Raw genomic sequence first — 23,423 nt, 5'->3', positions numbered from 1 at the left:
AATCCTTCTGAATGAAAAACATTAAAGAGATGCTGCTAGAAAGTGTTCTCAGGGGAAGGGCCAGCAGATGACAATAGTGGCTGAGTCACAGCGGGTGGAGCATGGTGGGAAGGTGGTTTGGCTCCAGGCAGATCCTGGCTCTGCTGCTTACTCGCCGTGCAGACTTGGGCAACAGGGAAGGTAATAACCACCCAAAGGGCTGCAGTGTGATGACACAATGTGTGTAAAGAGCCCTGTACCATCCTTAGGACGTTGGTAAGTGCTCAGAAAACAGGAGGAATGTCATCCATGATGATGCTTCCCTAACCTTAGGGTTAGGGTTCCGAGTCTTATTAGCCTTTATCTTTTAGGGGAACCCTGTATAAGTCATCCATGCCCTGGGCCTCAGTTTCTCCACCACAAATTGTAGGAAAGAACTTGGCTAGAGTCACAAAATGACCAGGTTGGACTAGAAGGGAGCAAACAGAAGGATGGAATGTAGGACAGGGTAAGAGTAGGAGGACAGGGATGGGGAGAAGTCAGGGGCATAGGAGATGGGACGGGAACAAGGCAAAACCGAGGACACCTCCCTGGCTTTTCCTCCAGGTGCACTCCTCAGCCAGGAGCCTGCTAGGCCTGGGCCCCTCTGCCCTTGGCCAAAGAGTGAAGGACAGGGTCTCAGGGCTCAGCAGAGAGGAGGGGAAGAGAAGGCCCTAAGGAGTCGGATCTCTTTGGAGCTAGAATGGCCCATTTGGGTCCCTCTCCGATGCCTCCTGCACCAAGGAAAATGGAGGATTGTGAACTTGGGAGGGTAGTAAGGCGCATGAGATGGAGTCAGGGCACTGAAGCGGGAGCCCTGGGATGAGCCTGGGGATGGTGATTTGGGGTTGGTAATTAGGGTGTGGCCTGGCAGCTCTTTCCCCATCCCTCTCCGCCAAGCTACCAGACTTTGTTTTGTTAAACCAAAATAGGAGAAAGGCTAGGGAATGTGGCAGCAAGCCCAGGCATGGGAGAAGGGGAGGAAGGACAGGGCCATGGTCCCTCCACAGAAATGGCCCCTGCCCCACAGTGAGTTGAGGCTCACTACCTTTCCCCACCCGCCCCCTCCAACCTCAGCACTGTTGCCAGAGCTCTCCCCGCACACAGAGCCCTGAGTCCCTGGCTGCTTGTCACAACCGCTGCTCACAGGTCTTGCCCCTGACCAACCTCCATCCTTGTCTTCATCTCTGCTCCTCTCGTTCTGCCTCTTTTCCTGATCTCTGCCTTCAGACCCAGTTTCAACAGGTGAGGGAAAGAGAGGCACGTCTTCCCCTGAGTGAGCCATTCTCGCATGTCCCCTCCCCACTCGCCGCCCCCTGAGGGTGGCGGTGGGATGTGAGAACCGCCTGGCTTCCGGCTGGGTGCTGGGTTTCATGGAAGGCCTGGCTGCGCCCGCCTCACCACCTGCCTGTCCCGCGCAGATGTGGACGAGTGTGCCGAGGGCAACGGCGGCTGTCAGCAAAGCTGTGTCAACATGATGGGCAGCTACGAGTGCCACTGCCGGGAAGGCTTCTTTCTCAGCGACAACCAGCACACCTGCATCCAGCGGCCGGAAGGTCAGCCTCTGGCCGGGGCAGGGGGCCCGGCCCCGAATGCCCGTGCTTCTCTCTCCATCTGCTCAGGAGCCCTCCCTCAGTCCCCCCAGGTCTACCCTCTGCTGCTCCTTTTGTCCCTGAACCCAGTCATATCCTGAGGGTTCTGTGGACAGATACTCTGGGTTAGGGTGAAGTCTGGGAGAATTCATCTGGGGCTGGGGGTCACGGTGGGATAGAGGCTACCCTGGGACATCCTCTGTGTCCAGATCTAAGGTGGGTTTGCGCCTCACTGTAGAGCACTGACTAGAAAGTTCACTTGGGCTTTTCCATAAGATGGTACAGAAAGACCCGAATGAACTTTTTGCCAAGCCCGACAGATGGCCGAACCCTAAACCGAGGTCACCTGTCCTTGCCTGTGCCTCAAGTCTTGGGCTGGACTGGAGCGTCAGGCGGGAACATGGGGGCACGTGTTGTCTGTTTCTGTGACTCCACCCTCACCCTCACACCCCTGCCCACCCCCAAGGGCAAAGACTAAGCCTAATTCATCTTTGTATCCCCAAAACCTAATATACTGCCCTGCTTGTAGTAGGAGCTTAATAAATATTTGTTGAATAAAATATATAATAATGACCCTTGCCAATTACTCCTCACTCACATGATAAATGTTATTTATCTTCTTCCTAGTTTGACTGTAAACTCTTTGAGAAAGGAGATCATGTCTTATATATTTCTGGGTCCCTCCTATATCTACCCAGTATAAGCACAGTGCTTTGCAACTATTAGACACTATTTTTTAGTTGCTTGAAGGAGAGGGTGATCATGTAGAGTTTAGGGGGCCTGGATGTATCATTCAGAATAGCTGTGAGCTCTGCTCATTAGCACCGGCTCTGTGGCCAGGACAGGGGACCTGTGAGGGGGAGAGTCAGTCTCTGTGCTGCAGCCTCCGTGAAACTGTCCCAGTTCCTGAGGCTCAAGGCTTCCCTTCTAGTCTCTCCTCCCCTAGGTGCCCAGGAGCACAGCACATTCACCCCGCCCTCCTCTTCCCTTTTAGAAGGAATGAACTGCATGAACAAGAACCATGGCTGTGCTCACATCTGCCGGGAGACACCCAAAGGGGGTATTGCCTGTGAATGCCGCCCTGGCTTCGAGCTCACCAAGAACCAACGGGACTGTAAATGTGAGATGACTGGGATGGCTGTGGGGGAGGAGGGGCATGGGGCCTCGGCAGCAGCAGTGGGACCGGCGCGCAGGAGAGGCAGCTAGCTTCGAGGGCCAGTTTCTGCATTACGGAGAGCCGGAGTGCCCGGGGGAGGCGAGCTGACAGGCCTGCCCTCTCTGCGCAGTGACCTGCAACTATGGCAACGGTGGCTGCCAGCACACGTGCGACGACACGGAGCAGGGGCCCCGGTGCGGCTGCCACGTCAAGTTTGTGCTCCACACCGACGGGAAGACGTGCATTGGTGGGTGAGGCCAGTGGAGAACTCAGTCCACTTGCAATGGGGGCGGGGGTGAGGGCCCTGGGGAACCAGGGGAGGGGGGAGCACCGAGGTGGGGCTCAGCTGCTGAGCACAGGCGCACTGGGGAGGGGGCTGAAGCCCCCAGACAGTGGCAGGTCTAGTGAGAGTGAAGGGCTCACCCAACCTTCCTCCTCTCCCCACCCCTTGGTTCTGCACCGCGCCCCCCACCCCCACCCCCCGGGAGCCTCGCCGTCCTCTTAATGCAGGATGAAGTGTTGACAGGTTGGGAACTATCAGCTGAGGTGCTTGCTGACCCCAGGCTGTGCTCGAGAAGGGGGAGAAAAGGTGGGGCGGTCGGTGAATTAAGCCTGACCAGAGGCCCTGGTTGCGTTGTGTGGTGAGATGCGAGCTGTCACAGCCCACCGTCCACACTCAAGGGTGGGACAGAGTGCCCTTTCCTGGGACAAGATGAGTGGGGTTGCCTGGCTCCAGTGTCTTCCTCTTTCTTCTGTCTCTCCTTGCTCTCCTCCTACAAATCTCCTTTCCAGTCCTCCCCACTAGGCCCCCATGTTCTCCTCTCTCCTCCATATTCCAGTGGAGCTCGGCTTGGGGTCCTCCCATTTCTTCCCCAACTCTAGAATCCCACCCTCTCACCCTGACTTGGTTTTCTTAATACCTGGACCCCTTTTCCTGAATTCCTAGGCCTTACCTCACATATCTTTAGGTCCATAGATGAGTTCAGTTTTTTGATTCCTAATTCCCTAAATCTTCAGGGGTTTTTGTGTGTGTGTGTGTGAAGGCCAATTACTATGTGCTTACAGAATGCTGAGAAAGATGATGGGACAAGGTGTCCCCTTGGCAAAGTGGAAATGAAAGTAGAGAGTCTGGGCAGGGGAAAGGCTGTGTCTTGGGCTGGGCAGAGGCAAGCTTGTCCTGTGGGCATGGGTGTTTATGAATGGCCATTCATCTCATGGGCTGCAACATGCTAGGGATGGGAAGGTGTGAACACAGTCATTTGGTGTGTTTATCAGAGACAAGACATTCTGTTTCAGAACCAGACTGTCTTCCAACTCACTCTAGAAACCCCTCTGTCTCTGCAGAGAGCACTCCTTTCCCCCCAGACACAAGGACTGAGCAGGTGGGGCTCTTCAAGGCCTCCCTCACGTACCTGCTCCAGAGACTTGCACACACAGTTCCCAAGTTCCTTAAACTCTCTCTTACTACATGTTTCCCTCTAAACTAACTCTCTTAAATCTTGGAACATTTTCTGGTCCTTATGTTGCCTTCTTGAGGCTGGTTTGTTCCAGCTCCATTCATTTTTTCCCTCCTAAGTCTAATTCTTCTGCTTTCAAACCTCCTGCGATGCCCTGGACGCACTTACATACCCTTAGAGACTCCCAGAAGAAACTGCATGCAGCCCCCCAAAAAAGCTGCATGTGTCACGACGGGGCTGTGGATGGGAGGCCGGTCCCTCTCTGATGTTCTCTCTGTTTAGAGAGACCCGGGCATGGCTGCTTTGAACATACTCCCATTAAGCTTGAGCTCTGCTATAATGCAAGACCCATCCACCCTCTGGGCCATGGCCAAGTGAGGCAGAAGAGAGCAAATGAGGCTGTTCTAAGGTTCTGTACCTTTTTCAAGTTCCTCTCCCTCTTCTCCAGAAGAACTTATTTTACCTTGACCTGTATCTCATTTTTCTCCCCAGCCCTGGTAGGAGGAAATGCCATCATTTGAGGCCATCGGGACGTTCAGATTTAGTGGGGAGACTGAGAGGGCAGTAGTTTAGCAGTAAGGGTGGGCGCCCTCTGGGATTTGGGATTCGGCAGCTTGTAAGACTTGAGGTTGCATCCCAGCTCTGCCTCTGGCATGCTGTGTAGTACTGGGACCATGACTGCCCCTCCCCGAGACTCCGTTTCCCACCAGTTGCTTGGTGGGAGCCTGGCTTCTTTGAGGGTACCAGGCAGGGCGAGGCTGGGGAATGAAGTGTAGGAATCTCAGAGCTCATCATTCGGGGCCAGTGGTTTGGGCCTGCAGGGCGGAGGAGGAGGGTGGGAGGGGGTTGGGGCGCAGAGGGCCACAATAGCTCTGCCCAGCATCTAAACAGCTTTTTTACAATGTCAAACAGGGGAAAGGCGGCTAGAGCAGCACGTCCCCCCTCAGGCCGTTTCTAATGGTAAATATGTCTGCTCTCTCCGCTTGCTCTCACTGGCTTGCTAGGGGAAGGGCTAACCCGCTGGGGCTCCCACTAACCGCATGCCCACTGGGCCCAGCCTGACTGGGCTCCCCGGCAGCCTGAGCGCTGGGCCCATCGAGTGACAGGAACCTGGGTCCCCAGGAGCTGGCCCAGAAGCCTTCGTGTTGGTTTCCTTTCTGTGATGCGGCCACTCTCCTCTCCTTCCTCTCACGTTCCTTTGTCCCACCTTCTTCCTCACCCAGCTTCTAACACCTCCCCACTTCCCAACTCTCTGCCCCCACCCTCCTTCTACACAAGAAGACTGCGCCAGCTCCACGTAGCCAGCATGCCCACAGTGCCACCCGAGATCAGGGTGGGATAGCATTAGGCCCCATCCCCTCCTTAGGGTCTCTTTCTTGGGTTCTTACCCATGTTAGCTCACAGGCCCAGCACCTCTCGTCCTTCTCTCCCACCATAACGGTTCAGTACACGACATTTGAGTTCAGACAGAGCTTGAGTCCTGGCTCTGCCACCTTCTAAGTGTGCCTCCTTAAGCAAGCTCCTTTCCTCTCTGGTCCTCAGCTTACTCATCTATAAAAGAGGGAGAATGAGAGTCCTCTCTTAGTGTTCCTGTGATGATGGAGATAGTGCACTAGAGTGTCTACTAAGTGCCTGACACAGAACAAGCACAGATTAAACCATGATTTTAATGCACGACCTGAGGAGCAAAGGTTTGAGGCAGCCAGAGAGGCCACTCTGGAGAGCTCTACCCTGGGGTGGCGTGCAGGTTTGCCCAGCTTCCTGTCCAGCCTGGGATGATCTGCTCCCCACCGGGGACCCCCCAGAATTGACTAGACTTGGTGCAGGATCTCTGTTCCCCTCTCCCTGCTCCAGGGCTTAGAGGGCTTTAATGCTAAGAACACTCTTGTAGGGGTGGCTGGGCTTGGAACCTGAAGTCAGGGTTCCCTCCCAGGTTCCTCCCATGGTCTTGGAAACCTAAGGAGACTTAGGTGGGAGTGGCACACAGGACATCCCATTGGGACCAGGGCATCTACCACCCAAGATAGAGGTGGGCTTTTTCTGAGCCCTTGCTTTGCTCTTCTCCTCAGTGACGTGGGTTGGGCCTGAGTTTCAGGAGTCAGAGATTAGAAATGACAACGCTCTCCAGTGCTTTTCTCACTCAGTTCTCTTGATTCTGAGATCCTCTCTTCTCTCTTCCACAGCAGAAGCCTCTTATCTCTCTAATGGGAGAATTCTAAGCCCGTGCCCCACCGCCCCCCCACCCCCGAGGATGACCCACACCTCCCTCACAGCCCCTGTGTCAGGGCCTTGCACTTTTTGAGCTGATGTTTTGTTTTGTTTTTTTTTTTTCCTGGGCTCATCTCACTCTCCTGAGCTGCAGTTTAAACCTATTTTTCTCCTGCTCTGAATTCAGAAAATAGGAAGTGTGGCCCATCTATATTCCCCCCAACTCCAACCTCTCAGCAAAGGGAAAGCTTCAGTCAAGAGGGGAGCAACAGAAGAGAGGCTCTGAGGTTCTCTAACTCTCTCACTTACTTTCTTATGTCCTTCCTTCCCCTCTGGCTTCTTCTCCTTTTGCCTCTTCCCCTTGCCTAGACAGTATCTCCCCATTAGGAAAGTAAAATAACAACAGCCAGCTTATCTCTATCTGGAACTAAGAGGACTCGGGAGGAGTTGGAGGTAGCCAGGAAGGGGCTGGGGAATGATGGAGTAGGAGCTGTCTCCTCTGGGATCTTTCTTAAGCTAGCTGAGCAGAGAGGAAGGGGAAGATGAATTGATGGTCATCTCTCAGCTGTCTTAGGAATCACCAGGCTCACTCTCCTCAAGACTGTCCCACCGTGACCCCACCCGCCAACAAGACAGTGGGGGGAAAGAGGAGGAAACTCCTGTAGCCCCTTCCTGTTTGCTCCCTGGCAGTGAGCACCACCCTTACGTAGCTTTCCCTCCCTGCACCCTCCCCTCTCCGCCTCCTCCGCCCTCAGCACATTCCTGCCTGACAGCTCTGGCTTGTACCTGCCTCACCGCTGTCCACCTTGTTTCAATCAAGTAGGGGGCAGGGAAGTGGACTGCTTGGCTGCACTTGTGAGGGGCTGGGGGCTGGGAGCGATGGGAGGAAGGGGGCTGGGAGCCTCCACTTGATGCTCCTTCCGCAGCGCAGGGAGGCAGCCGGGGCCTCCTCTTGGGCCTCTGCGCCCCTCCTCTGCCCTCTCCTCTGGGACTCCTCCATGCCGATAGCCAGGTGACCATCCCCCACCTCCCTCCTAAACAGAGACCTGTGCTGTCAACAACGGGGGCTGCGACAGCAAGTGCCACGATGCAGCGACGGGCGTCCACTGCAGCTGCCCTGTGGGCTTCATGCTGCAGCCAGACAGGAAGACCTGCAAAGGTAAGGGTTTTCAGAGGACAGGAGTGTAAAGATAAGGAGCTAAGACTGCGACCAGAGACAGGATACCTCATTGCGGGACCTCCTCAACCCCCGCAAGTTATCCTGACTCTAAAGAACTGAGGCTGTGACAAAGGCTTATCTCCTGTCTGCCTTCCCCATCTCAGTCCGAGGGGCACCAAAGTCCAGCCAGTTCCTTAGTGCCCCTGCCCCGCTTTGTTTTCCTTCCTCTCGTTCCTATTCTCCCTGCGGGTCCCTAACCCTCTTGGTTAATGAACATGCTGTTCACGTTTGTTCCTGAGTCTAGAAGGGTGTTTGCGCCCTGATTATGTATGCACAAGGTGACAAGTGTGTTCCTTCTTAGCCCACAGTCCCCAGACCTTCCCCGTGGAAAGGCTCTCCTGATCAGAGGGAGATTAGGGGAGCAGGTAGGAGCACTGACACTAGAGCCTGCCTCCCTGGCTCCAGATTCCAGCTCGGCCTCTTATTAGCTCTGTGATCCTGGGCTAGCTCTTTAGTATCTCTGTGCCTCAGTTTCACCACAGTAAAGGTTCAGTGCCTCACAGAAATGCTACAAGGATTAAACGAGTTACATATCAACTATCAACTATATGTAAAGTCTTAGGACAGTGCCTGGCAAACGGTAACAGTGTGTTAGCTACTATTATGATAGAGTTTCCCACACTGTCCATTCTATTTCCCTTTCCTTTTGATGAGCCCGCTTTAGGGGAAAGGCACAACAGGGGAGGAAAACGGGAGGATGGCCCTACTGAAAATACGATTCATCAGGTCTGTGTCCCTCGGTCGCAAGGTGGAGGGACTGGAGCAAGGCCGGGCGTGCTCTTTGTGCCTCTCGGCCCAGCAGCTGGCAAACAGACCAGGGAGGAGGCTGGGGCCGGGCTGGGGCGGGGGTGTATGTGGCTGGGGCAGCAGGTCAGACAGCCAGAGTTGAGAAGTTTGCTGCTAGGAAGGACTGCTGACAGGTATGCTGAGAGTAAAGTGCAAGACTGCCCTCTCTGCCCCCTCCCCCAAGTCAGGGTGAGTAGCCTGGGTCCTGTCTGCCACCAGCTTGGGGAACTTGACCTCAGGAAGGAAGCCACTCACGCGCCCCCTCCTTCCCTTCCCTTCCCAGTGCTGAAAGCTGCCTTGGGCCTGAGTCTCTCCAGACCTCCCCAGTCCAGCCCCCTGCCTGGCCCCCACCCTCCCCCAGCAGCTCCCCAGCCTCACTGGCTTTCCTGGAGGTCCTCCCGCCTGGCCTCTCTTCCAGCTCCTCCTCTCTGATGCGCTGCCCCTTTGGGTCTCCACTTCTTTGCCGCCCCCACCCCCGAAGTCTCTTACGACAGGCAGGAAAGGGATAAATCCTGTCCACCAGCGTTTTTGGAGAGGGGCCATCAGTGGCAGAATGAGGGGCAGAGACTAGCCCTGTGGTCAGATGCCCACCTACTTCTAGGCCACTCCCTGAGGGTCTGACACTGGTTCCCATCTCTCCTGTTCTAAGAGGACTCAGACCCAAGAAACAAGGTGTTAACTAATGGCCACAGATATCCTGAAGAGGGAAGAAACAGAGATGGGAGAGAAAAAAGAGAGTCAGCAGAGGCAGACCCAGGGCTCTCCTTGATGTTCCCATCTCTGTGAGGGAGGGAGGGTCTTGTCTCCTCATTTGTCCCTAGTCTTCAGTATTACCTTTGGTTCTGTTTTGTCCTGCTTCCCTAGACATAGATGAGTGCCGCTTGAACAACGGGGGCTGTGACCACATTTGCCGCAACACAGTGGGCAGCTTCGAATGCAGCTGCAAGAAGGGCTATAAGCTTCTCATCAACGAGAGGAACTGCCAGGGTGAGCAGACCTGGGCCAAGGGAGAAGCCTCTGGAGAGTTTCTAGAATAGGAGAGCTTCAAAGAGGCCAGAGGGCCAGAGTCTGAGGGGAGTCTCCATAGGCAGTGTCATGCTGTGACCTAGCAAACATGCTCCTTCCTCTTGGCAAACCAGCCCTTCTGGGGCACATGGCTCGACAAGGAGGGAGAGTGGATTTCACCCCAGTTCACATCCTTGGCAGGATCTGACCAGCCTAACCACACATGGTGGCCCTAATCCACAGGCACAGATCTCAAAGTTCCTGACTCCAAGTGGAGGGGCCTAGGGGAGTGGGTAGGCATTGCTGAGTCACTGATCTTAGGGCTGGGCCAGAGGTAGGAACTCTTCAGTTTGAGGAAGAGAGCCAAGGCCCCTCCCCGGGGCCCTTCACCTGAATAGGAATCACAGGGTCAAGTGGCCCCAAGACAGATGCAGTGGCTTGAAACCTTGCTCTTCCAGATATAGATGAGTGTTCCTTTGATCGGACCTGTGACCACATCTGTGTGAACACGCCAGGGAGCTTCCAGTGCCTCTGCCGTCATGGCTACCTCCTGTATGGCGTCACCCACTGTGGGGGTAAGCTGGCACCTTTGACCCTCAGCCCCTCACCTCCTCGCCTTTCAGCTGAACACACCCGAGGTGGCTTGCGTCTGTGGGTGGTCCCCAGGTGCATGTGCCATGCCTACATCCATCATGAGGAAATGGGAGAAGTGAAGACAGTGGAGACACTGGGGTATCAGGGAACAGCATCCTGTTTCCAAAATTTCTATCTCCCATCCCCATCACTGTCCCTTGACTCCCATCCTCAGCCCCCAGATTACAACTCCTCTGCTAGGTAGGCATGGAAAGCTTTAAAAACTTTGGTAGCTTGGCCCCTTCTTAATCCTTCTTTGGACTGAGAACAGAGACCAGGGAAGAAGGTCTTAGGTTTGAACTCTTCTCAGACTGGGAATCATCTTAGGGTACCTGGAACTCTAACCAAAGGCCCCCCACTCACTGCCCACGTCCTGGCTCCTGCTTCCCCCATTGTTTGTCTGTGTCTCCCGCCTCCTTCCCCCAGATGTGGATGAGTGCAGCATCAACCGGGGAGGCTGCCGCTTTGGCTGCATCAACACTCCTGGCAGCTACCAGTGTACCTGCCCCGCAGGCCAAGGCCGGCTGCACTGGAACGGGAAAGACTGCACAGGTGGGCGGCGCCCTCTGCTGGCGGAAGCTTGCACTGCAGTTTCAGGGTAGGGGGTCGCTGGGGTCCTGGAAATCGTGGAGTTAGGGTATGAAGGAGTAGGGGATGGAGAATGTAGCCATTTGAGACATGGAGTTCCTGGTAAATAACTCCTTCGTCCATTTCCATGTATAACTGCAATTCTGCATGTAGCTCATTCTCTTCCTCCAATTACACACCTGACTGACAGGCTAGAGCGGGTAGGAGAGGAAGAGCCTCTCTTCCTCAGGCTTCTCTCCCCTTCTTAGAGCCAGTGAAGTGTCAAAGTAGTCCTGGTGCCTCAAAAGCCATGCTCAGCTGCAACCGGTCTGGGAAGAAGGACACCTGTGCCCTGACCTGCCCGTCCCGGGCCCGGTTTTTGCCAGGTACATAGAGGAGGTTGCTGGAGGGCTGGCAGGGAGGAAGACTGGCTGTTTAGGCAGCTCCTCTGCTCCCCTTGGGTTCCGTCAGCCAGTGAGGGGCAGGGGGCAGGTCAGAGTGGTGACAGCCCCCTTCTCTCAGAGTCTGAGAATGGCTTCACAGTGAGCTGTGGCATCCCCAGCCCCAGGGCTGCTCCAGCCCGAGCTAGCCATGCCGGGAACAGCACGAACTCCAACCACTGCCATGGTGAGCACCAGCCCAGATGCCTTGTCTCAAGCTACTCTCTGGCTTATTAACCCCAATTTCCCTTCCTTATTAATCCTCCTGGCCTTACTTTTTCCTGGATCCCCTTCTTTACTCTGTATTTGTCCAGCCCTGCTGCCTTGCTCCCTCTGCCCTTGACATCTGATGCTCTTGGCTTTAGTAACCCCTCTCCTCCAGCCAAGACCCCGGCCCCAGCTTCCCAATACCCTCTATAGCCGCCCCCACCCTCACGGGGCCCCCAGGCTGTGCTGAGCTTCTGCCATCCCTCTAGAGGCTGCAGTGCTGACGGTTAAACAGCGGGCTTCCTTCAAGATCAAAGACGCCAAGTGCCATTTGCACCTGCGAAACAAAGGCAAAACGGAAGAGACCAGCAGAATCACGGGGCCAGGTCTGGACTGGGGACCCTACTCCAGTGGGCTATCTGGCCACCAAACCCTTCCCACCCCTCAACTCCTCAGCTTAGTGAGAGCTCCAAAAACCCACTGACACCCTGAATTCTGGACAGAGCAGGGGAAGAAGTGGTTGCACGCATAGGGTCCAAGGAAGTCCTAGGATGTTCCCCACAAACTAATTACTATCCTAGACTAAAAGGACAGTCAAAGATCTGGTCAGATCTGTCTGGGTTGGGATGGAAAAATGAAAGCCAGGAGTGAGAACACTGTCTCCAGGGGGTACCCCTGAGGTTGACTAGGCCTCTTCCCTAGGTGGCGCCCCCTGCTCTGACTGCCAGGTCACCTTCATCCACCTCAAATGTGACTCCTCTCGGAAGGGCAAGGGCCGGCGCGCCCGGACCCCTCCAGGCAAAGAAGTCACTCGGCTCACTCTGGAACTGGAGGCAGAAGTCAGGGCCGAAGAGACCACAGGTGGGACTGGGGACACCGTTGGGAGGAGAATGGAAAGGGGAGGGCAAAGGTGGGCAAACAGCAGGTCTCGGCAGCAAAGGGAAAGGGCAGAGCCTGTCAAAGGGCAGAGCCTGCCTAAAGCTAAGTCGAGGACCCGGTCCCTCTCCCCAAGCCCCTCCTAGCTCCTCGCTTTGCTGCCTCGCCCTCCTGCTCACAACCACTCTCTTTCTCTTTCTTCTCCAACTCATAACACCATCCATCACCAGCTGGCTGTGGGCTGCCCTGCCTCCGACAGCGGATGGAACGGCGGCTAAAAGGATCCTTGAAGATGCTTAGAAAGTCCATCAACCAGGACCGCTTCCTACTGCGCCTGGCAGGCCTTGATTATGAGTTGGCCCACAAGCCAGGCCCAGTAGCTGGGGAGCGAGTTGAACCAGTGGAGGCCTGTAGGCCTGGGCAGCACCGCTCTGGGGCCAAGTGTGGTAAGGGAGCTTGCTGGGGAGCAGGGGAGTAGGGAAGTAGGGAAGGCTCAGCTTGGGTCTGGTTCAGAGCAGGACACTTTACATCTCTCAAGGTGTGAGGCAGCCAAGACCCTCCTGCCCATCATCTTCCCCTCCTTGGTCCCAGACTGAGATCTAGAGGGCCATCATATGGAGCTACCAACCCTCCTGCACATGGCTTTGGCCCCTGAGCCTCCCCAGCAGGATTCTGTCTGATCCCAGACCAAGAGGTTCTCCTTGAATCTGGGGGAGAGGGAAGGGGAGCCCCAGACCCGGGTGGTGGGAAATAGGTGGGGGTGGGTGGCTAGCGCGGCCGACTCTCCCTCAGTCAGCTGCCCGCAGGGAACGTATTACCACGGCCAGACGGAGCAGTGTGTGCCATGCCCAGCGGGCACCTTCCAGGAGAGAGAAGGGCAGCTCTCCTGCGACCTTTGCCCTGGGAGTGATGCCCACGGGCCTCTTGGAGCCACCAACGTCACCACATGTGCAGGTGCCAGGGGAACAAACAATACAGAGTGGGGTAGGGTGGGCACTGGGACGCCCATGGGCATGGGACTTCCCAAGGGCAGGCCCAGGCTCCAGGCCACTCTCCTCGTCAACATCCTATTTGTGTGTGCCTCTGTCCCCTGAGACTGGGTGACCCTGTGGGGATAACCAGGACCACCCCCATCAGAGTTGGGCCCTTGGCTCATTGCAGGTCAGTGCTCACCTGGCCAACACTCTGCAGATGGGTTCAAGCCCTGCCAGCCGTGCCCACGTGGCACCTACCAACCTGAAGCAGGACGGACCCTGTGCTTCCCATGCGGTGGGGGCCTCACCACTAAGCATGAGGGAGCCATCTCCTTCCAAGACTGTGACACCAAAGGTGAGTGGGCTGCTCACCCTGGTAGGATCCCCAGCCCCAACTACCTCCCACACTCTCTCCAGGTCCCCAGAGTAGACCCAAGTATGCTGCCCTACCATCTTCCCCAAACCACTAAAGGCCCAGCTGCATGACCAACCCCACCATCCTACTCACAGGACGCATCCTGGCCCTCCAGCAGTCCTAAGCCTAGGAACTGGGGAAAGAGTAACAGCTCCACTTAGTCCTCTGCTTTGGGAGTGGCGCCACCTCTCCTCAAAGCTGCAAATGAGTTTCTCTGCAGGTGCTCAGCGCCCGAGAGAACAGGCTGACACTGACCAACCGCGCTGGCTAGTTTGTGTCCTCCTGGGCCTAAATTCTGGCGTGACTAGGGAAGGTTGGGACTCCAGAAGGAACTCGGGTGTCTTTTGTTTATTCTTTATGATGAACGTGTCCCTGCCCCAGAATTCCTGCTGGCCTGCCATCTTAACCCCTGCTCCTCCCCCCTGCCTGCAGTCCAGTGCTCCCCTGGGCACTACTACAACACCAGCATCCACCGCTGTATCCGCTGTGCCATGGGCTCCTATCAGCCTGACTTCCGTCAGAACTTCTGTACCCGCTGTCCAGGAAACACAAGCACTGACTTTGATGGCTCCACCAGTGTGACCCAGTGCAAGAGTATGTGGCAGGCCAGGCTGTGGAAAATGGGGCGGAGAGGCCTGGGAGCAGTGGGCATGGGAAGAGGTGGGAGGTGGGCAGGGTAGTGAACTGCAGGGAGCAGGGCTGGGGGTTGGCTAGGCAGGCAAGTCCCACCCTCCCTCTCTCCCCAGCCCACCTACACTCAAGGCCTGTTGTTGGGCTGGGCCCTGAAGCGCCCTCTCCCTGCAGGGGAAGGAGACAGGTAGGAGGGAGGTACGGACAGGTAAAGTGAGGCAAGAAGGTACTAAAAGGGCAGGAAGGAAAGGGGAACCCAGAACTTGGAGGAGATGATGAACTCCATGTGTCTGAATTCCACTTCAGAACTCTTCAATTTCCCCAACCTGTTTACCCACTGACTTCCCTTTTCTTTCTTGCTTTGTCCACTGGGCTTGGCTACAGATCGCCAGTGTGGTGGGGAGCTGGGTGAGTTCACTGGCTATATCGAGTCCCCCAACTACCCAGGCAACTACCCAGCTGGTGTGGAGTGCGTGTGGAACATCAACCCCCCACCCAAGCGCAAGATTCTTATCGTGGTACCCGAGATCTTCCTGCCATCTGAGGATGAGTGTGGGGACGTCCTCGTCATGAGAAAGAACTGTGGGTGGCTGCAGAGCTGGGCCAGGGAAGTGGGGGAGAGAGAGAGAGAAAATTGGTGGTGGAAGAATTGGGGCAATGATGAGTAAGGCCTTGGGAGCAAAGGAAAATAGCAATGAATGCTACATGTCCAATGGAGGGCAGAGTTAAGAAAGCCAGCTTTGGGAGTAGAATTTCAATAGTGTTACATGTGTTACTTTCCTATTCTAGAATTTTTACAGCTCCATTCATTTAAATGTTAAACTTTTCACACTGTGTGAGTGCCTGGGTGTCAAAGAACAGGCCGAAGGCAGTGAGAAAGGCTATGTGTATGGGTGTAAGGAGGGGGCTGGGGGAGCTACGCATATGAGGGAGGGCCTCTGTCAGCCTGAGTCCTCGCTCTAGGAGGACTTGGGGAGCTTGCCTGGCTCTCTCCTGACCTGCTGCTTACCTTCCCAGCCTCCCCATCCTCCATTACCACCTATGAGACCTGCCAGACCTACGAGCGCCCCATCGCCTTCACAGCCCGCTCCAGGAAGCTCTGGATCAACTTCAAGACAAGTGAAGCCAACAGTGCCCGTGGCTTCCAGATCCCCTATGTTACCTACGATGGTGAGCAAAGGCAGGAGAGCCAGGGAGGTGGGTGAGGAAGGGGAGGTTCCGGGGTCTCAAAGGGAGGAGGAAGAGTTCTCATGCACGGGCCCTTCCCCTTCATGGACTTTGCAGAGGACTACGAGCAGCTGGTAGAAGACATTGTTCGAGATGGCCGGCTCTATGCATCTGAAAACCACCAGGAAATTTTAAAGGCAAGTGAATATTAACAATAAGGATAGCCAGTGTTTAATGAGTATGTAACAATGGGCAGGCAATATGCTAAGTGCTTACTTGAATATTCTCTTTGATATACACAACAGTTCTATGGAGTAGGTACTTTCATCATTCCTAATAAAAAGCCTTTCATCTTTACCAATGAGAAAGCTCAGGCACAGAGAATTATAGACCGCGCCCCAGGGGTAAAGCTGGAATTTGAGCCCGGACCCATCTGACTGCAGCGTCAGCCATACTATCTTACACTCTGGGGGAAGAGAACGGGAAGATGAGATGAAATGTCCTCTGCCTCTTCCACCAAGAAATATATGGAAAATAAGGTTTAGAAAGATGCTTTTGGGATTTCCCTGGCAGGGAGCTCCCTCCTCAGTTCCCAGAGAAAAACAGTGCTCCTGTACAGCGTTTCTCAGGGTTAATTCAGTATAGACCTCTTTTAAAGGAAAAGAAATGTTTCCAACATTGAAGGGTGGTCTGGATACTCAGGTCCATGGATCCCAGTTTGAGAATGTCTTACTGAAGAAACTATAGTCCTAGTCACAGTATTATCCTTCATAAACTATCAATGCAAAAAATGTTATTTTATGATAAATAATTTTTTATTATTATCAAAATAAGACACAATGACAAAAATCTCCTAGAACTGGTTGACTGCAAAGAATATCTCAGCAATGCTTCTCAAAAATTTTTAGAGCATCTGAATCCTTATTTCAAATGTGCTGTGAACTCCAGTGCATAAAGTTGAGGTACCATTTTGATTAAAGTGGAGATGAGAGGCTGGAAGCTCCACCTCCTGTTTTAAAAAATCTCCTGATGCAATGTGAAGAACACTAGCCCAAAAGCCAGAAGAGCTGAGTCCTAATGCACAGTGCTTGGCACCCAGTAGGCTCTCCACACATCATACTGCTGTTTCAGACAGGTGGTCAGGAAAGGCCTCTGAGAAGGGACCTGAATGAGGTAAAAGGCTACCTATTAGAAGATCAAGAGAGGATCATTCCAAACTCAGGAGCATGGGAGTCATACAGCATGTTCAAGAACCTTGAGGCCAGTGTGGCTCAGCAAAGCAAGGAAGAATCAAGGGGGGATACGGGAAAGACAACGGGGCACAGATCACATCCCATCGATGGGGCATGCCAGCTTTGCTGAGTCATAAAGAACCCAGAGAAGTTTTTAGAATAGAAAAAGGGCATGATCTAATTAAAAAACAAAAGTCATTCTGCTGCTCCTGGGGATAGGGAGGGAGAACAGTCTGTAGAAGGACAAAAGTAGGTGGAAGTATGGCGACCAGTTAGGAGGCTATTGCCAAATGAAATGATGGTCCTGGACAGGGTGGTAGCTGTGGAGATAGTGAGAAGTGGTCAGACCCCGGATATATATTTTAAAGGTAGAATCAACAGGTTTTGCTGTGGTTGTGAGTGAGAGAGAGGAGTCAAGGATGGCTCCAAAGACTGAGACTAAGCAATGGAAAGATGGAGCTGCCACTGACTTGAGTTGTAGAATTCTAAGGAGCAACAGATGGTGGGAGGGGATCCATAGTTCACTTTTGGATGTGCCTATTAGGCATCAAGAGGGACTGCTGCTGGGTGGAGGCCAGTGGTCCTCTTTCCCATCACTGACATTGATGCTGATATTGCCACTTGCCATCCTCTGCAGGACAAGAAGCTCATTAAGGCCTTCTTCGAGGTGTTGGCCCACCCCCAGAACTACTTCAAGTACACAGAAAAGCACAAGGAGATGCTGCCAAAATCCTTCATCAAGCTGCTCCGCTCCAAAGTTTCCAGCTTCCTGAGGCCCTACAAATAGTGCCCCTAGGCCCATGACCCAGGTTTTGAAGCCCCCAGACTCTTTAGCCTTCAGAGCCAGCAGCCCCCTCCCTCAGATGAGGGACTCCTTCTGATCTCTCTTTTTGGAGAGGAAAAAAAATCTCCATATAGACTAAGCGCTCTCCCTTTCTGTTCCTCTAGCTTCCTTTCCTTGTCTCCTTTAGCCTCGCTCTTTCTCTGTACTTTCTCACTTCCTACATGCTCCTGGAAAAGCCATCCAGTGCTGGCTCTGTTCTCCCGAGGGGTGGAGGGATGGTATCCCACTCCCCTCCCTAGCCACACTGCCCAGTTCACCAGCCCATATCCTCAGCCCTGTCAGCTTGGAAGGGTGCTCAAGGCCCACAGAGGAAGTGGGTCTACTGGGGGAAGAGGAGGAGGGGCTTCTGCTGTTAGAGGTTGTGCCTTGCGAGTCAGGAGCCAAAATGTCCCCTGACTGTGCCCTCCCAGGGATATTCTAACAGCCCAGGGCTCTGCCGAAGAAGCCTTTGACTTAGAGGCTTAATGTCAGCACTCATCCTCTGGGACGCCTGATTTGAGCCCTGGACCGCCCACACAGCCAACTTCCCTGTCTCTGTGCAGCTCCTCTCCTTCTTGGCCCGTGTCTGCCTGGGGTCCAATCCCTGAGGGCTTACAAAAGGCCCACACTACTGGCTAGTGGACACCAACTGAATGAAGAAGAGCAGCAGGAATTACCATGTTGAATATGCGGCTGTTGCTCCTCAGACAAAGACTCTCTCTGCAGGACAGAAACCAAGTTTTCAAGCATCGCCCAAAAAAGAAAACAAAAAGAAAATGTGTCCTTTAAAGGACTAGACTACAGACCAATTGGAAGCCAGCCTCAAACACTAATCCCTTTTCTTACTTGTCTTCCCTGGCCCAGCCATTCCCTTACTCCCACCTGAGTGCTCCCTGGGGGAGCCCCACTCCTCATGCTGAGTGTTGCCCTTAAAGAAACATGACTGCTGACCAAAAGCCAGTCTGGGCCTTGCCCCCAGAGTTGTCTTTCCCCTGCAGTCCTGGATGGCTTGTGGGCTCCACCAAAGAGGACCCCGCTCTGTAGCCAGCCCAGAGCCACCTACCTCTGGCCCCAGGCCATGGGCAGCAAGAGGAATGTGTGCACTTGGAGAGCCTTCTGCCCACCTTGTCCACATCTAATAAGTGCAATCATTTTGAGTCTTTCTATGTTGACTAGAGGGAGGGGTTTTTGTTTTCTGGTCTTGTTTTTTGTTTTTGTTTCTTTCTCCTCTATTAGAACAACCCTATTTATAGCTGCCCAAGAGAGAAGAGTGTATGTTTGGAGTGGAAGAAAAAAGGTTTTGAATCTCATGAGCCTTGAGTGCTGGAGCATCTGATCTGTCTCTGCTCCACCAGCAGACACCTGATGTGTAGAACAGTAACTATGGGGACTTGGTGGAGCAGTAAGGAGAGGGACCTGTGTTTGCTAAACCAATCCCACCATCCCTATGCCTCCATGGATTCAGCATGGACCTCAAGACTGTAGAGGCCGATGGAATTGGTTAGCGATCCTCCACCCCGAGTAGGGAAAGCCTCCATCTTTTCCCTGCTCTCATCCAGTTTTCCCCTGATGTGCACGAAGAAGAGGACCAGGACAAACCCCCTGGGGACAGGCTGACTCAGGGCCCTGAGGCCAGAGAGGAGGCTGTGGGAGCCAAGAATAGGACAGTTATCCAGGCATGGAGTTGTTTGCCTGACCTTGGCCATTCTGCCTACCCCTGTTTGCCAATTCCTCTTGGAGCTGACTTTAAGCCTAGCTTCCTCAACTACTGTTTTTCAAAAGGAAGAAGAATCAAGTCCATGCCCAAGTCCAGATCCTTCACACACTCCACCTTCAGTCAGTGCTGCCTGTAAAATTATTTTCCATTTGCTCCTTCTAGTTCCCCCAAAGCTGTACCCCTATTCAATCAAAAGCTAACAGTTGACTCCTATGGCTCACTTCTAATGACTATCTCAAGCTATTGTTCCTCAAAGAGGCTCAACAGTGAATAAAGGAACCTGCACGTGCTCCCCTTTGCCCCACCCCGACTCCACCCCAAGTCAGTACCATTCACCAACCTTAGGCAGTAGGTAACCAATGTCACAGCTAGATCCACTGACATCCATTAGCCAACACCATGGCCTGGGGGTGGAGTATCTGGCTGCCTTTGTCTCTCTGGGCCAAAGAAGGCTCTGCTATAGAGATACAAAGTGGTTGCTTCCAAGCAGGTAAATGGTCATTTAGTAGAAAGATACACACTTTGCAGGAAATGCCATGAAAATTGCTTTAACCAACTTTGACCATCCTCATTCTCCACTAGAAGCTAGGATAACTTTCTGATTCCTCTCTCCCTACCATTTTGCATCTCTCTCAAAGCCAGAGTGCTTCTCAATGCATGCCTTCAGGGCCTGGCTTCTTGCTCTTCTTTCCTTTCCTGTCACCCCATACACAGAAACACACTTCCTCTAACCATTTATTCCATGGTTTCTGGGGCTTACAAATGATTTCCACAGTATGGAAAGTACAGACCACCAAGCTTCTTAAATAATGTCAAGACAGATCCTGGAGACCAGATGAAGACCTACTAATGTCCACCAAATTTGATTTTTAACTTAGGTTGTCCAAGTTGGGAGTTAAGAATCCAGGCAAAGTTGCTTCTGTAGGCCCAGGGGCATTAAACTAAGAGTTAGTAGGTGTCCACATTCAGAGACTCTCTAGGCCTTTACAGGTCAGAAAAAGAGGTTTTTTTAATCAGTGTAGGGAAGTAGGAAGATGGTGTAAATGGGAACCCTTCATGAACAAGCCAAGAGGTATTTGTAGGGTCACAGTATTGACCCTACGTAACTGAGGCCTCATTTATCTTAGTACAAAACCTGTCCTGATTTGATTCTCAGAATGGGAAGCCATTCCTGCAAGGGCTCCAAGCATCAAGTGATGCATATCTGAAAGGCACTTATGACTTCAGCAACATGGCAATCTCTTTTTACTTCTCTTCCTCCATCTTTTTGTATTCTTGGGCCAGGCCCATTCCCAAAACCTAGAGGAACAAAGTCAGGGGAAAACTGACCAGAGCCTGGACTTGAACTGCCCTCCCAGGCCTGCAAATTCCCAGAGGCTGACATCAAGCTGTGACTGCTCTGACTCCCTCAGGACTGGATTAGTTCGAGGTGCTGGAGGTTCAAATTCATTGTTGAAAGTTCAGTAGTATAGCCCTGGTCTTTAGCCCTAATGAAAGTTTTCATATCTAAGAAGTTCTCTCCATACGCATGTTTGAGGTGACTGGAGATTACGGGGCCGTATCTCAAAAATGTCAGAAAACATAGAGTGCTGAAACTTCTGTATTTGCTGCTTAACCTCAATATAACAGGCTCAAACTAGAGAAAGGGAGACAAAGTATAACTGACCATAAGCAGAAAATAATGTTAACCTGCTTGGCTTCTTTCTTAAGCATTGTAAAAGAAAAGTGGAAGCAAACAACACAAGGATATCCTTAAATTTTACTTGTCTCAGAGGTAGCATACTCTGTCCCTGGGCCATTATTTGGACTAGGAACCCTCTACAAAAATGTGTGATAACAGGGACTATAACCCCCAGTTCTGTTATCAGCTTAGCTAGACAACACAAATTATAACTGTTTAGACAAACCGAAAACATTCTTCTGTGTGAGCTGAACTTAAGTTTCAGAAAATAATCATTACCATGTGGGAGGCTTTTTTTTTTAATGCAGAAGAAATCTCAAAATATTTGTATTTATATCTAACTTCCACTGCTGCCGATATAGTAAGCATCTCCTACACAACGATAAATGATGCAGTTCATAGAGTATTTTGCACTTGGGGAAAAAAAAATGTATCTGAACTTGTAAAAAGAAATGTTTGGATTTTGTATTGTCCTTTTTATAATTATTATTAAAATACTAAATGAAACGCCTCAGCCTGGCATCTTTTCCTGTCTCAATAGTTTACCCTAGAACTGAAAAAAGCTTTGAAGAAAAAAATGTGTCTTCTGGCTTTCAGACAGGACTTACCCCAATTTTTCATTTATCCTTCTTATTCATAATGATTTTAGAATCTGAAAAGGCTTGTCTATTTTAAAAAGCAGTATCGAGAATTATTCTGAGTGCAAGAAATTTGGAGTATCATTGCTCGTCATAGTACAGGACCCAAAATCTAACCATAAGACTTCCCTAGCTATCTAGTGCTTACGGCTTCACCTTTCAATGCAGGTGGTGCAGGTTCCATCCCTGGTTAGGGAGCTAAGGGCCAAAAACCCAAAATGTAAAACAAAGCAATATTGTAACAAATTCAATAAAGACTTTAAAAATGATCCACATTAAAAACAACAACAAAAATCTAACCATGGTTCACCTTCCTAGTTTAGATGTCCCATTTCTAGCAAAGCACCAACACAGAGTCACCAGGGTTTTCTTTTTATGCAGTACACACTTGGTTACAAACAATATTCTGAAGTACAGATCATTCAGGGTCAATGATTAGTACATAGGTCATGGGAAAGTAATCTCTGCTGCTGCTAAGTCGCTTCAGTCATGTCCGACTCTGTGCAACCCCATAGACGGCAGCCCACCAGGCTCCCCTGTTCCTGGGATTCTCCAGGCAAGAACACTGGAGTGGTTTGCCATTTCCTTCTCCAATGCATGAAAGTGAAAAGTGAAAGTGAAGTCGCTCAGTCCTGTCCGACTGAGCGACCCCATGGACTACAGCCTACCAGGCTCCTCCGCCCATGGGATTTTCCAGGCAAGAGTACTGGAGTGGGGTGCCATCACCTTCTCTGAAAGTAATCTCTAATCTCTTAAAAATGAACAGTCTCAATTTCTAGGCTCAGAGATGATTGTTGCAATAATATAATTCCATGACATGAAAGTTTATTGGATTTAACAGTTCTGTGATATAGCCATTTAAGAGGAACAAGGAAAAATCAACCTGATCAAAAACTATGCATCTAAAAAAAAACACATCTATAAAGCACATGGGTGCATTCTATTGCAGTTACTGAGCTCATCATTGAGTATTAGGCTATCATAGCTTGATAATAATAGCCATGCTCAAGATCTGCATTCCTCATGTAAGACTGATTACAACTGACCTTTCTACATGGATCTGCCACCAGGCGAGAGAATCCAGTCTACTTGGTAATTATGAGTATAAATTAATTCAATGGCATTCTATTTCATACATTAACTTCCTGTAAGTTTGATTCACACCTTTGTGTCAACTGACAAAATCACATTTTTAGAACTGCAAAGCTGAGGACCATATCCAGGATCATAGTGAATGACTTCACCAACTTGGGGTCATCTTCTCTGACTTCTTTCCTAACCCTCTTCTATTCCAAACACACCAAGCCTACTCCTCCTCGCTAGGACACTTGCAATTATGTCCTAGAATAATGTATAGTCAGGATCAGTGGAGTATGGGTCTGTCTATATCAAGCAATCTTTAAAGTGAAGCACATGAAGACTTTCCAAGGAAATCTTCCTAAAGTATGTGAAGACTTTCCAAGGGATACCTGGACAAGGAAATCAATCTGAGGAGAGTTTTAAGCAAAAACACTCCAGTTTCTCAACTTCTGTAAGAGATCTTCCCTAAAACTAATCTGTATGAGATCCAGCCAGCATATATATATTCATGTTATCTCCATTCCACCTCCTCTTTCACCATAGTCCTTGTCTTACTTTACAAAAGAAAGGTGTTTCCCTCACCTACACTGAATCTTGACTCATGGCCCAGAGTGTAAAAACCTGGGGAATAGAAGGAAGGAGTTGTTTTTTCCCTTCATAACAAAATATTCCCATTATAATCAGTAGTCTTGTTTCATCTTAGAAAATGTTTCCTATTTTCTACCACCAGCTAACAAAAAAATGAAATTGTTAGCTGCTCAAACCATTATTTCCTACTAAAATGCTTTTTTTTATTAAATACCTAAGTTTGATCATGAAGTATAACAAAATTATTGGAGTTCTTTCTTTCTCCCGTTACATGATTCTTTAATTGTTCCCAAAAGCCAAACATGAGAGTTCAA

At 51.7% G+C, this 23,423-nt stretch overlaps 1 protein-coding gene and 1 long non-coding RNA gene across 8 annotated transcripts in view; one reads left to right on the top strand and one right to left on the bottom strand.

Annotated features, from left to right (window-relative positions):
- The window catches only part of SCUBE3 (signal peptide, CUB domain and EGF like domain containing 3), a 36,261-nt gene extending 14,944 nt beyond the window's left edge, over positions 1 to 21,317 (top strand). For 3 of the 7 annotated variants that reach the window (XM_006050361.4, XM_044930993.2, XM_044931034.2), the window contains 20 exons: positions 1,440 to 1,574; positions 2,605 to 2,730; positions 2,897 to 3,013; positions 5,136 to 5,183; positions 7,474 to 7,590; positions 9,301 to 9,423; positions 9,900 to 10,016; positions 10,501 to 10,626; positions 10,911 to 11,027; positions 11,164 to 11,268; positions 11,558 to 11,674; positions 11,991 to 12,149; positions 12,395 to 12,610; positions 12,957 to 13,118; positions 13,326 to 13,493; positions 13,986 to 14,147; positions 14,568 to 14,765; positions 15,201 to 15,353; positions 15,468 to 15,547; positions 17,220 to 21,317. In XM_006050361.4, coding sequence (XP_006050423.1) covers positions 1,440 to 1,574; positions 2,605 to 2,730; positions 2,897 to 3,013; positions 5,136 to 5,183; positions 7,474 to 7,590; positions 9,301 to 9,423; positions 9,900 to 10,016; positions 10,501 to 10,626; positions 10,911 to 11,027; positions 11,164 to 11,268; positions 11,558 to 11,674; positions 11,991 to 12,149; positions 12,395 to 12,610; positions 12,957 to 13,118; positions 13,326 to 13,493; positions 13,986 to 14,147; positions 14,568 to 14,765; positions 15,201 to 15,353; positions 15,468 to 15,547; positions 17,220 to 17,369 — 2,696 coding nt within the window. In that variant the 3' untranslated portion in view covers positions 17,370 to 21,317. The remainder of the gene's footprint in view (positions 1 to 1,439; positions 1,575 to 2,604; positions 2,731 to 2,896; positions 3,014 to 5,135; positions 5,184 to 7,473; positions 7,591 to 9,300; positions 9,424 to 9,899; positions 10,017 to 10,500; positions 10,627 to 10,910; positions 11,028 to 11,163; positions 11,269 to 11,557; positions 11,675 to 11,990; positions 12,150 to 12,394; positions 12,611 to 12,956; positions 13,119 to 13,325; positions 13,494 to 13,985; positions 14,148 to 14,567; positions 14,766 to 15,200; positions 15,354 to 15,467; positions 15,548 to 17,219) is intronic. The other 4 variants (XM_044930984.2, XM_044931014.2, XM_006050362.4 and 1 more) reach the window with 4 other exon arrangements.
- Positions 1 to 23,423, bottom strand: part of LOC102416294 — a 35,976-nt gene that overhangs the window by 3,566 nt on the left and 8,987 nt on the right. The window contains exon 2 of the long non-coding RNA XR_326811.3: positions 5,612 to 5,774. This is a non-coding gene — a long non-coding RNA (uncharacterized LOC102416294). The remainder of the gene's footprint in view (positions 1 to 5,611; positions 5,775 to 23,423) is intronic.

This window comes from Bubalus bubalis, chromosome 2, assembly GCF_019923935.1.
Source record: "Bubalus bubalis isolate 160015118507 breed Murrah chromosome 2, NDDB_SH_1, whole genome shotgun sequence".
Classification (NCBI taxonomy): domain Eukaryota; kingdom Metazoa; phylum Chordata; class Mammalia; order Artiodactyla; family Bovidae; genus Bubalus; species Bubalus bubalis.
The sequence above is the reverse complement of the archived record's forward strand: the minus strand, read 5'-3'. Positions and strand labels throughout refer to the sequence as shown.